The sequence below is a fragment of the Mustela nivalis genome, assembly GCF_964662115.1.
Source record: "Mustela nivalis genome assembly, chromosome: 5".
In the NCBI taxonomy this organism is placed as follows: Eukaryota; Metazoa; Chordata; class Mammalia; order Carnivora; family Mustelidae; genus Mustela; species Mustela nivalis.
The window spans coordinates 88,596,298-88,608,338 of NC_139024.1; the positions used below are offsets into that span (position 1 = coordinate 88,596,298).

Sequence of the window (12,041 nt, forward strand, 5' to 3'; positions counted from 1 at the left end):
GCAGGCTCCCCACTGAGCAGGGAGCCAGATGTGGGACTCAATCCCAGGACTCAGGGATCAAGACCTGCGGAGCCACCCAGGCATCGCCTTAATTTTCTTTTTCAGGTCTTATGTGGTTCATCTCAGTCTAAAAGGGCCCCTGATTTTCTATTTGACAAAAAAAGGGGAGACAGGGCTAATCCGTTGTGCATCAGGCGTTCGGATGGGTACTCCGATTGGACAATCTCCTAAAAAGAATTCTGGAGAGAGACCTGTAAACACGTCCGTCCCGGCCGTTAGCTCCCAGCTCCCGCGCTTTGCTGCGTAACAATCTCCGCTATGTGACTTCGTTTTTCTGTCTCAGTTTCCCCAGCTGTGACCACGGATTCCAACACCTGGTAGGGTGTTTGTGAGGATCAAACGGAGAGGTCTGCGAACAGGACCTGGCTCTTAGCAGCGGGTCAGCAAACCGCAGGTTTAATCCGGAGTGAGGAGCTCAGAGAAGGATTTTAGCTTTGAGATTCAAGGCCGGATTATTGGGGCAACCTCACCGCCCTGAGTAAGGGCATCTTTCGGGTCAGCAAGACTGTGGCCTCAGAGAGAGATTCTTGGGGCTCCTGGAAGGAGCAGACCTATGAGAGATCGGGCAAGGAAGGCTTGCAAGCCGGCCTGTGGCGGGAAGCAGGGGAAAGCGATTAAGTGGGAGGGTAGCTAAGCGGGCAGTGGCGGCTGCTGGCACCGGGGTCTAATGCCTCCCCATCCTCCCCATCGCTGGGAAGCTCTTAAAACCCTAAAGAGGCCAGAGGATTCCTTCCCCATCTGTAATGTGGTAACGGAGCCCGGGCCAGCACCTCCCGGGGCTGCAGGGCGCGAGAATCGTTAGGGACACCTGCCTCCCCCGCCCCCTCCCGGCGGGAGCCCGCGCGGACCCAGCGCACCTGCGCGCGGGCAGCGCCTGGGAACACGCGGCGTCTCAGGCCTCCAGGCCGCGCAGAGGGAAGGGGGCGGGAGCGCGGGGAGCCGGGCCAGCGCGGCCGGGGCTCCCTCCTCACGTCCGAGGGTGCAGTCCCCACGCTATTAAAGCAACCCGCGGGAAGAGGCTGGCACCAGAATAAAGAAGTCGGGGAGCCAGGAAAACTTAACCGGCCAACATAAAAGATACTAACGTAGTGAATGTTTCACAAATAATAGGGACAGGAAGGCGTATTCAATTAATAACCCTGAGATCATCGATTAGCTCTTTGGGGAGGGGGAATGGAATTTAGATGCATATCTTCTACCCTACACCAAAATTAATCTCTGATAGAGTTAAATGGTGGTGGGGGTCTGGGGATTAAACTTCACACGCACAAAAAGACTTGGTAGAATGTATCTCTAGAGGGGGAAGGACTTTTCTCGATTTAAAAGGGATGTGGTAATTCCCATTAGGAAAGATGGATGCATTGGTTCATACAAGAAAAAACAAAAACAAAAACAAAAACAAAACACATCAATTAAGAAAAAAAGGGAAATTAAAAGTAACCAGTGGGGGCGCCTTGTTGGTTCAGTGGGTTGAAGCCTCTGCCTTCTGCTCAGGTCATGATCCCAGAGTCATGGGATAGAGGCCCGCATCCCGCTCTCGGCAGGGAGCCTGCTTCTCCCACTCCCCTCTCTCTGCCTGCCTGTCTGCCTACTTGTGATCTCTGTCTGTCAAATAAATTTAAAAATAATAAGAAGAAAATATAAGTAACCAATGAGTTAGGAATGGCTTCCGCACGTGCAACGCACAAGGATTGGTATGATCGCTATGTGAAAGCCCTTACAGAATTAGTAAAACACCAGGACTGCAAGAGGGCAATAAGCAATACAATGAAGGAAACAAGGAAATGAGAAAAGAATGCTGTAATCAGAGAACTGATAACATTTTCTAACTGATTAAATTAGGATTTTTTTTTTTTTTTTTTTAAAGAATGTCAAATGCTGGTGGGGACTCCCTGGCCTTTCATACACTGAGATAGAATATAAATTGGTATAACAGATGTGTATCAGGGAGCCCTAGATGCTCAGCATCAGTCATCACTAGGGAAATGCAGAATGAAGTCGCACTGAGATAACGCTTGACACTTACTGGGATGGCCACTATGGAAAAAAAATCACAAGTGTTGGCAAGGATGTCGAGAAATTACAACTCTTGTATATTGTTGTCGGACTATAACTGGAAAACAGTATGACAGTTCCCTCCCAAAATTAAAAACAAAGTTTCCATGTGATCTAATTCTACTTTGGGGTATACATACAAAAAGAATTGAAAGCAGGGTCTTGAAGAGATATTTGTACACCCCTGTTCACAATAGCGTTATTGGCAATAGCTAAAACATGGAAGCAACTATTGAAAGATGTCCATCGAGAGATAATGGATAAGAAGCCAAGTGTGGTATAGCATGTGGGGAACAAAGGCAAAAGAGAAATTATTAAATTTCCTTACTACCTACAGCCCATTGAGAAGTCCTTGAAACAGGTAGAGTGACTGACGTTCCTCCAGGGACTCAACTGCCTCTGGTGTTGACACTTTCCTAAAGGCAAAAGGCAATCCTAGCCCCACCATCCACCCCCAGGATCCTGTAAATCTACTTTAACATATAAAAACTCCTTTAGAAATTTCCTTTATCTCTAAATCCTCCAAGATACCTGTTGGCAATCATCCCCAAGCATATATGGCCCACCGATATATATCTGAAGGGTCTTGTGACTAAGGTTTTATTAGATGGTAATAAATTACCTTTTCCCAACAGCAGCCAGCCCCCTCAAGGTCCTGGAAACCTTGCTTCCAAATTCCTTAGAGATTTACACTATCCCTAACCCCCTCCCAACTTGGGAGTATATAATGGGCCACTCCTCATGACCCTGGTGCAGCTCTTTCTGCCCACGAGTCCTGTTCCGTGCTTTAAGGCAGGCAGAGAGAGAGAGGGGAGGAAGCAGGCTCCCTGTGGAGCAGAGAGCCCGATGCGGGGCTCGATCCCAGGACTCTGGGATCATGACCTGAGCCTAAGGCAGAGGCTTTAACCCACTGAGCCACCCAGGCGCCCTGAGGTAAGCCTCTTTATGTTTTTAAATTTTTACTAAAACGGGGCACCTAGCTGGTTCAGTGGGTTAAACCACTGCCTTCGGTTCAGGTCATGGTCTCAGGGTCCTGGAATCAAGCCCCACATCAGGCTTTCTGCTCAGCAGGGAGCCTGCTTCCCACCCCCAACCCCCGCCCCCAGCCGCCTGCCTCTCCGTCTACTTGTGATCTCTATCTCTCTCTGTCAAATAATAAATAAAATCTTTAAAAAAAAAAAACTATCTATAAAAAAATCAGCTTTTCACCAAAGACATCTTCAAGAATTCTTTCTTGGCCGTCAGGTTTGAATTCTAATGTCTTTTCCTACATCAGTACATAAATACAATGGAATATTATTTGACCCTAAAAAAGGAAGGATATTCTGACACTTTCCACAACACGGTTGATGACATCATGTTGTGTGAAACAAGCCAGGCACAAAAAAGCAAATTCTCTATGATTCCACTTTACTGAGGTAGTCAAATTCACAAAGACAGAAAACAAAGTGGTGGTTGCCATGGGATTGAGGGGAGACAGAATGGAGAGTTAGTGTCTAATGGGGACAGAGTTTTAGTTCTGCAAGATGAAAATAATTCTAGAGATGGGCTGTGGTGATGTTCTCACAACACTGTGAATGTACTTCCTACCACTAAACTGTATACTTAAAAATGGTGAGAATGATAAATTTTATGTTATGTGTATTTTACCACAACTGAAAAAAAGTTTTTAAAATTTTATTTATTTATATGACAGAGAGAGAGCGAGAGCAAGATCATAAGCAGGGGGAGCCACCGACAGAGGGAGAAGGAGGGAGCCTGATGTGGGACTCAATCCCAGGACCCTGGGATCATGACCTGAGCTGAAGGCAGAGGCTTAAGAGCTGAGCCACCCAGGTGCCCCTATTTTTAATATTTCTTCATGATACTAGGAGGCCTCCCAAGAGTTTATTTTTATTTTTTTTTAAGATTTTATTTATTTATTTGACAGAGATCACAAGTAGGCAGAGAGGCAGGCAGAGAGAGAGGAGGGGAAGCAGGCTGCCTCCTGAGCAGAGAGCCTGATGCGGGGCTTGAACCCAGGACCCTGGGATCATGACCTGAGCCGAAAGCAGAGGCTTTAACCCACTGAGCCACCCAGGTGCCCCAAGAGTTTATTTTTAAAAAGGGGTTCAAGGGAGGGGGCATGGAATATATGGAAGATCTCCAAAACTTCCCCTAAATTTCGATGTGAACCTGAAACTGCTCTGAGAAATTCTGTTTTTAAATGGGTGGGTATGGGTGGGTGTGGGTATGAGGTGTTGTAATAACATGGAAATGAGTGTGTTGGGCTTTGGGGCTATAGTAAGGCCAGTCTGCCCCCTGCCATCTGTTGGCCTCGAGCAGGTCATTCCATGTCTCTGAGCCCCAGTTGCCTCATGTGCGACGGAGCTCACAGCTGCTGGGTGGGTGGAGTGGCGAGCTGAATGGAAGGCTCAGGGTGCTGCCTGGTGCCCAGTATCCCATAGGTGGCTGAGCCAGTGACTGGGAAAGGGCTTTGCAGACCGTGCTGTGCTCTTCAACCAGGAGGGAGTAGGGTGTGGGAGGGGCACCCTGAGTTACTGGGCCCCTGAGAAAAGACCGGGTTTGAGGGCCAGGGTGGAGGCAGGAGGGGCTCCTCACCGGGAAACGGCTCTGGCTCGTGGTGGAACAGCTGGGCCTGCTGCCTGGGAGACAGTCTTGCGGGCGCCTCCTCCCACAGCCCACACCTCAAGTCTGCAGCTGGGCCCTGCCTCCTCTCAGGAGGGCCATGGCCAGGACCTGGCTGCTGCTTCTCCTGGCCCTCGGATGTCCAGCCCTGCCCACAGGTGAGCCCCCTCCCTGCCTCCCTCTCTGTGCCCCATTAGTTGGCCCAAGCCCCCCTCCCCAGCTCTGGTACTCCCTGGGTAGGCGAGCGTCTCATCATAAGCCTACCATTTCCTTCCCCATCATCTTCTGCCTTCCAGCTGCCTCACCCTGGGGCCCCGAGTCTGATCCCTGGAGTCTACTGTGTTGGAGTCCCTGGTTGGGCAGTCGCCTCTTGGAGGTGTAGAGACATGACAGCAAGCTGGATAGACGTCCAGGGAGGATGGAGATGGGGTAGCCTGGGCTGAGACAGGGCAATGTTGTAAGGTCATCTCCTGTCCTTCCTGTCCCGGGCTCCTGCCCTCAGATTGCTCTATTCCCACAGGGCTCAAAATGTCTCATGTTCACTCCCTGCTCCCCCTTCTCAGTAGGCTCTCAGGGGAGGTTGCAAGGCCCCAGTGACTTCTCAAGGGTATTACCCTCAGTCCTTCAAAGATCGAGGATGGGGTCAAAGGACTTGTGTTTAGAGGCGAGAATTCCAACTTCATCTAGAAACATGCACGTGTTTGCATGTATGTAGTGGGGGAAGGTCATCTTTGATCTAAAGCTGGCCCCCAGTATTTTCACAAGCTCTCCCTTGCTAGGGAGATAAACCACATCCACGTGGAGCAGGAAGAGCCCATGGCAAGAGGTCCGAGCTCTGAGAAGGAGGCAGCTAGGGTGAGGAGAAGCAATCCCGGGCAGCTTCGTGGAGGAAGCACATGCTAAACTCAACCTGGGGAAAGCATCTGTATAAGTGAAGAGGCTCAGGAGCTCGAGGGTCCTGGAGCTCACTCTTAGCTTTCTCTGTCCCCTTTGTTTGTCATGTCTTATTATATCAGCATTGATAATAATACTAATACTTCTCTGCCAAGGTGTTTGACATTCATGATCTTTTTTCTTCACAACAATTTTACTGGGCTGGTGTTATTAACCTCATTATATGGATGCAGCAATTAAGATTCAGTAAATTAAGCAGACAAGTTGGGAGTCCACCCAACTCTGCCTGAGGCCATGTCCCAGGCTTGATGCACTGTGTCATGTAGCAAAATCTTAGTCATCCTTCCAAGTGGGGTGGTCTACGGGAGTAGGAGTCAGAGACTCGAGTTCAAATCCTGAGTAGGCTGCTTACTGTCCACATGCTTCTAGATCTGTTCTTTGACCTTCAAGAAATCTTTCCTGAGCACCCTTCTCTGACCTCCCCACAAGATCCTCCGGTGTCCTTTCCTGCATCCTGGGGTAATTCCTTATTCTTTTATTCTTTTCTTTCTTTCTTTCTTTTTTTTTTTTAAAGATTTTATTTACTTCTTTGAGAGAGAGAAACAGCTAGCAAGAGAGAGCACAAGCAGAGAAGAGAGGTAAAAGCAGACTCCTTGCCGAGCAGGGAGCCCCATATGGGGCTCGATCCCAGGATCCTGGGATCATGACCCAAGTCAAAGGCAGACAACTAATGACTGAGCCACCCAGGCACCCCGCCCTTTAAAAAAAATTTTTTTTAAACTATAAACTATAGTTTATAAGGTTTATAAACCATAAACTTTAAACTATAAACTTAAATAATAAAGACATACACTGGAAATGGGTGAATTGTAGGGTGCCTGGGTGGCTCAGTTGGTTGGGCATCTGCCATTGGCTCAGGTCATAATCCCAGAGTCCTGGGATAGAGTCCCACATCAGGCTCCCTTGCTCAGTGGAGAGCCTGTGTCTCTCTCTCCCTCTGCCTGTCCCCTCCAACTTGTGCTCTCTCTCTCACTCTCACTCTCTATCTCAAATAAATAAATAAAATCTTCAAAAAAAAAAATGGGTGAATTGTATAGTACATAAAGTATATCTGAACAAAGGTCTTTAAAAAATACTTTAGGGGCACCTGGCTGGCTCAGTCAGTACAGCATGGGACTCTTGGTCTCTGGGTTGTGAGTTGGAGCCCCATATTGAGTGTAAAGATTACATAAAAATAAAATCTTAAAAAAAAAAGAACAGACCCACAGAAAAGAACTGACAATGATTAAATAAACACTTATGCATATCCCATTCAGATTAACAAATGGTTTACATTTTGCCATATTTGAATCAGATAAAAGAAACAAAAAGTTACATTCAAAACCCTCTTTAATCTCTTTCCAGATCTTGTTTCCTTCCCTTCCCCACCAGTGGTAACCACCCTCCTGAGGCTGGCACGACCAGGTATTGTAAGAATTTGTTGCTGCATCTGCTATCTTTCCCCTGGGACTGCATTCCTTGAGGGCAGGGCCAATGTCTTCATCAGTGTTACATCCCCAGTTCCTGGCACAGATAGGTTGAGATAGGATAGATGGGTGAGGGATGGATGGATGCCTGGAAGCATGGACAGACACACAGATAGAAGGTAGAAAGAGTAGGTGTGGGGTGCCTGGGTGGCTCAGTGGGTTAAGCCTCTTGCCTTCGGCTCAGGTCATGATCCCAGGGCCCTGGGATGGAGCCCTGCATCAGGCTCTCTGCTCAGCAAGGAGCCTACTCTCCCCTTCCCTCTGCCTGTCTCTCTGCCTACTTGTGATCTCTGTGTCAAATAAATAAATAAAATCTCAAAAAAAAAAAAATAGTAGATGTAGGAAGGATGGTTGCTGGGGGAAGGATGAATGAACAGATGGGCGAATGCAAGGAGAGAGGAATGGCTGAGTGGATGGAAGGAGATGGATGATGGAAAGCAAACCCAGATGGAAGGATAGAAGCCTATTATGGGAAGCTGGCAGGGACAGACCGGCCCACCACAGGTGCATGCTCTCTTGCAGGTGTGGGGGGCACACCATTCCCCTCTCTGGCCCCGCCGATCACGCTGCTGGTGGACGGGAAGCAGCAGACACTGGTGGTCTGCCTGGTCCTCGATGTTGCACCCCCAGGCTTTGGGGGCCCCATCTGGTTCTCAGCTGGCAATGGCAGCTCCCTGGATGCTTTCACCTACGGCCCTTCCCCAGAGGCTGACGGCACCTGGACTAGCTTGGCTCAGCTCTCTCTGCCCTCCGAGGAGCTGGCAGCCTGGGAAAACTTGGTCTGCCACACAGGGCCTGAGGCTGGCGACCGCAGCCAGAGCACACGGCCCCTACAGCTGTCAGGTGGGGACGGAGCTGGGGCCCCTGTGGATGCTCCCTACCCCTCCCACACACTCTGGAAACAGGATATGCTGGGAGACAGGTCAGGATCCCACGGGGGCATGGTGGGTGTCCCTGTGCCAACTCTCCAAATGAGGCGATGCCTGGGTTCGGAGCAGGGTGGCCTCAGGGCCCTGAGTCTTGGGTTTGCAACTCCTTCAAATATCCAGGCCTCAAGTATCTCCTTCAAATCCAGGTTCTGAGGCATGACCTCCAAGAGTTAATTACACTGCCTCCCTCCTATTACCTTGGGTTGATATCTAGATTTATGTAGCTAAGGTTAATATCTATATCACCCTATCTATGACACCTGACCTAGCAGAACCAAATGACAATCAAATAACACAATGCTACCATCTACTTATTGACTACACTGTGCCAGGCACTGTTGGAAACACCTCATATTCATGAAGAAAACCATATTATTTTCCCAATTTTACAGGCCAGAGATGTTTAAGGGACGTGTCCAAAGCCAGCTGTTATTATTACTAGATGACTGGCTTCCTGCTTTTGGATTATGGTAGTTTTGGCATCTTCCAAATGGGAATGTTTGTTGAATAAATGCCCTGCCTTTCAAAGGAGGCTGCTAAGAATCCAAGTCCTCGTCTAAAAGTGCTGAGAGACCTCAGCTTCCTTGGGGAGGGGCTGGGGGAGGGAACACAGAATAGTGGACAGTGGGGACAGAGAAAGATTTGAGTCCCTGAGAGACATTGTAGCAAATGGGCTCAGCTTTCCTGGTGCTTGTTCATTTGTCCATTTATGCAACTTGCCATGCGTGGCTGCCACCTGCCAGGCCTGGGGCACAGAACTTGGGTGGATGGCAGAGCCCATCCCAAAAGACTCATTCTCTTCCTCTTGGCTGCCAGGAGAGGCTTCCTCAGCCAGGACCTGCCTCTGGGAGAGTCTAAGGGGTGAGTACTGGGGACCAGGATCTTCAGCCTGTGTGGGTCTGGCATGACGGTCCCACTCGTGTTGGGGTCGGGGGGCGGCGTGGTGGGTGGCTCCTGAAGAGGCTGCCTTGCTGGGTTGGGGCACTGACAAGCCTGGGCTTCAGTCTATCTACGGGTAGATGGGGGTGGATCCTATGACCCCAGACTAATTCCTAGCCACCAGCTAACAGAGGGCTCTGTGAAGCTCTCTCCGGGCAGCCCAGATAGATGGTGTCAGCGTCAGAGCCCTGAGAGACCAGACCACCCACCAGACCGAGTACTGAGTCCAGTTCTACTTCCGCTCATAGAGAATAGGGGTCCAGTTCCTCTCTGCGTCAGATGCTAATCCCTGCTTGACCTGCATCCCCCTGGTTTTGGGAGAATAAAATAAAATGAAGGCTAGGAAGGAATGTGTTACTATTTCCAATTAGAGCTGAGTCTAGACACCAAGGAGGACTTTCCCAGGCTTTGGGGAACGGCGGGGAGGAGGAGTGGCAGGAGCGGAGGACAAGGCCCCTGCTCCCTGGAGAACTTTCTCGGGCGGGTGGGGCTGGGGCTGAAGCCGGCCTCTGGCCCTAACCGCTCGTCTCCGTCCCGCAGGGACGCGGGGCCAGGCCCTGCGGCTGGGGGCGCTGCGGCTGCTACTCTTCAAGCTGCTGCTGTTGGACGTGCTCCTGACCTGTAGCCGCCTCCGCGCCCCACCTTCCGCGCTGGGGGACCCCGGGCTCCCCGCGCCCCCCACCTGCCGGCAGGCGCCCGGTGGTCTCCCGCAGCCTCCGCCCGCGGGCGGGCCCTCAGCCCCCGCCGCCTGGATTGGTGGCTGTGCTGGAGGGGCCACCGGCCCAGGGCTCACCGTACCCGCCCCGCTGACGCCGCAGCCCCGCCGTTCTGGCCAGGAGCCCCCCTAGAGCCCAGGCTGGAAGGAGGGGACGCTCTCTACCCATCAAGCTTGGGCCCGGTGCTCATGAGCCTCCCCGAAATTCCTTCCTTAAGGCTTGCAGTATTTGTTTGTGACCTGCCTTCTCCTGCAGATGGAAGTTTCCGGGGCAGGGCTCTGTCTCCTGTCCCAGACTGAGGCCTTCTCAGGGAGGAGGGTGGTGTGCCACAGGTATTGAGACATTTGAGGGGCAGAGAACTGAAAACAATTAAAGGAGAACGTAAATGACACAAACGAAACATCTGAATTCATGTCTGCCCTGGGAGGAGGGAATCTGGCAAATTTTGAAGAGCCAGAAATCTGGGAAGTTTCCCTTGAGGAAGAGGGCTTCCTGAGGGTGAGACTCTAGAACTGCAGAGTGATGCCGGGGTTTGGGGAGGACGGTTTGGGGAGGAGCTTTCCTACCTCTGTCTCTTCCCACAGCCAGGCAGAAAAGGCCTCCACTCTGTCTCCTCAACCTGGCCCAGCCTCTGTGAGAGGTCAGGGCGAGATGCCCAGGAAGTCAGGAAGGTGGGGTGCTGGGCCCCACATGAAGTTTTGTACAGACTTGACAGAAAAGAACAGGGCCAGGATCCCAGGGTAGCAAGATCATGTACAATGCCAAGAGCATGGATGTTAATTCCAAACTTACACCTTATTAATCAATTAAGGGTCATTATTCATTTAACAAATATTCATTGAGCATCAGGCCTGAGTCAGGCACTAAAGAAATTTTGTTTTGTTTTGTTTTGTTTTGTTTTTTTAAGACTTTATTTATTTATTTGAGAGAGAGAGCAAGTAAGAGAGAGCATGAGAGGGGAGAAGGTCAGAGGGAGAAGCAGACTCCTCGAGGAGCTGGGAGCCCGATGCAAGACTCCATTCCAGGACTCCGGGATCATGACCTGACCCAAAGGCAGTTGCTTAACCAACTGAGCCACCCAGGCACCCTGTTTCTTTCTTCCTTTTTAAAAAGATTTTTATTTAGTTACTTGACAGAGAGATAGAGAGACAGCAAGAGAGGGAATACAAGCAGGGGGAGTGGGAGAGGGACAAGCAGGCTCTCCACTGAGCAGGGAGCCTGATGGAGGGCTTGATCCCAGGATTCCCAGATCATGACCTAAGCTGAAGGCAGAGGCTTAAAGACTGAGCCACACAAACGCCCTTGTTTTGTTTCCTGAAAAGGGCTCTTGCGCTGAAAATATATAAGGCCCCCACAGTATAGTGTGTGGCCTGTTTCTCCAGCACTGGCAGGAGATCCAGGCTTTCCAGGGGTTTCTTTCTCCAGTAACAACTCCCAGGAATCTTGGGAGCTTTCACCTGAACCTAGGTGCCTCCTGGGCAGCACCGGACAGTTGGCTGGACCAGTGGTTCTACCTTAGTCTTCTTTCCCCCAAGGTGGTGATAGCAAACTATGCTCTAACAGCTCAGGGGCAGTCCAAGCAGCCCCAAAGACCCAGAAAGTCCTCCTCTTGATGATACAGCAGATGGGGCCCCACCGAGCATCTCCTCGTGTCAGGCACCCTGTTATTGCTGGGGAGATGGAAGGGAAATACAATCGTAATTAGCCAAATCCTTGTTTTGCGGAGGAAGGCAGGAAGGAGGGAAAAAGAAACTGAGGCTCAGAAAGGAGGCGACTTGTTCTAGCTCTCAGGGGATCAATCTAGGATCACTTGGCACTAAGACAGTTTGAAGACTGGGGACTGTTTGCGTAGCCAAGGTCTCACCCGCAGCGCCTACTAGAGATTAGCAATTACAACAATAACAACAACGATAATAATAACAAAATTTAAAAACAGGTGCTTAATAAGCATTTGCTGCATTACGACCCCGGGAGTGAAGTGACGTGCAAGGAGGCGGAGAAGGCCGAAAAGACTGCCTTCCGCACCTCTACCACGATCCAAGAGTCGGACCTCCCATTCAAGGGCCAGACCGCTACTTCCCGCCTCCGCGTCGTAGTCCTCCAGGCCCTCCCAGAACATCCGTTAGTGGGTGGGGAAAGATGCTGCCATAGGTCACTGAGGACACCATGAGCTCTCTCATTGGTCAAGACTGAAAAAAGATCGCCCTCCCATTCGCTGCAGGGCAAGCCCCGGAAAGCCCATTGGCTGCGTAGTCCGCGGGCCTTCCTGGGCTCTGGGGGCGGGCCGAGGTGGC

General features: G+C 50.6%; 1 protein-coding gene across 2 annotated transcripts; it reads left to right on the forward strand.

The window, feature by feature from the left end:
* The first annotated feature begins 4,703 nt into the window (after positions 1 to 4,703).
* On the forward strand, positions 4,704 to 10,127 carry PTCRA (pre T cell antigen receptor alpha). 2 transcript variants are annotated; one of them, XM_082733099.1, is made up of 5 exons: positions 4,704 to 4,901; positions 7,042 to 7,101; positions 7,686 to 8,006; positions 8,909 to 8,953; positions 9,572 to 10,127. In XM_082733099.1, exons 1-5 carry the CDS (start codon positions 4,844 to 4,846, stop codon positions 9,877 to 9,879), a joined length of 792 nt encoding a protein of 263 aa, XP_082589225.1. In that variant the 5' UTR covers positions 4,704 to 4,843; the 3' UTR covers positions 9,880 to 10,127. The 2 variants fall into 2 exon arrangements, with proteins under 2 accessions (XP_082589225.1, XP_082589226.1); XM_082733100.1 differs by having other exon boundaries at positions 7,686 to 8,085; positions 9,572 to 9,750.
* The last annotated feature ends 1,914 nt before the right edge of the window (positions 10,128 to 12,041 follow it).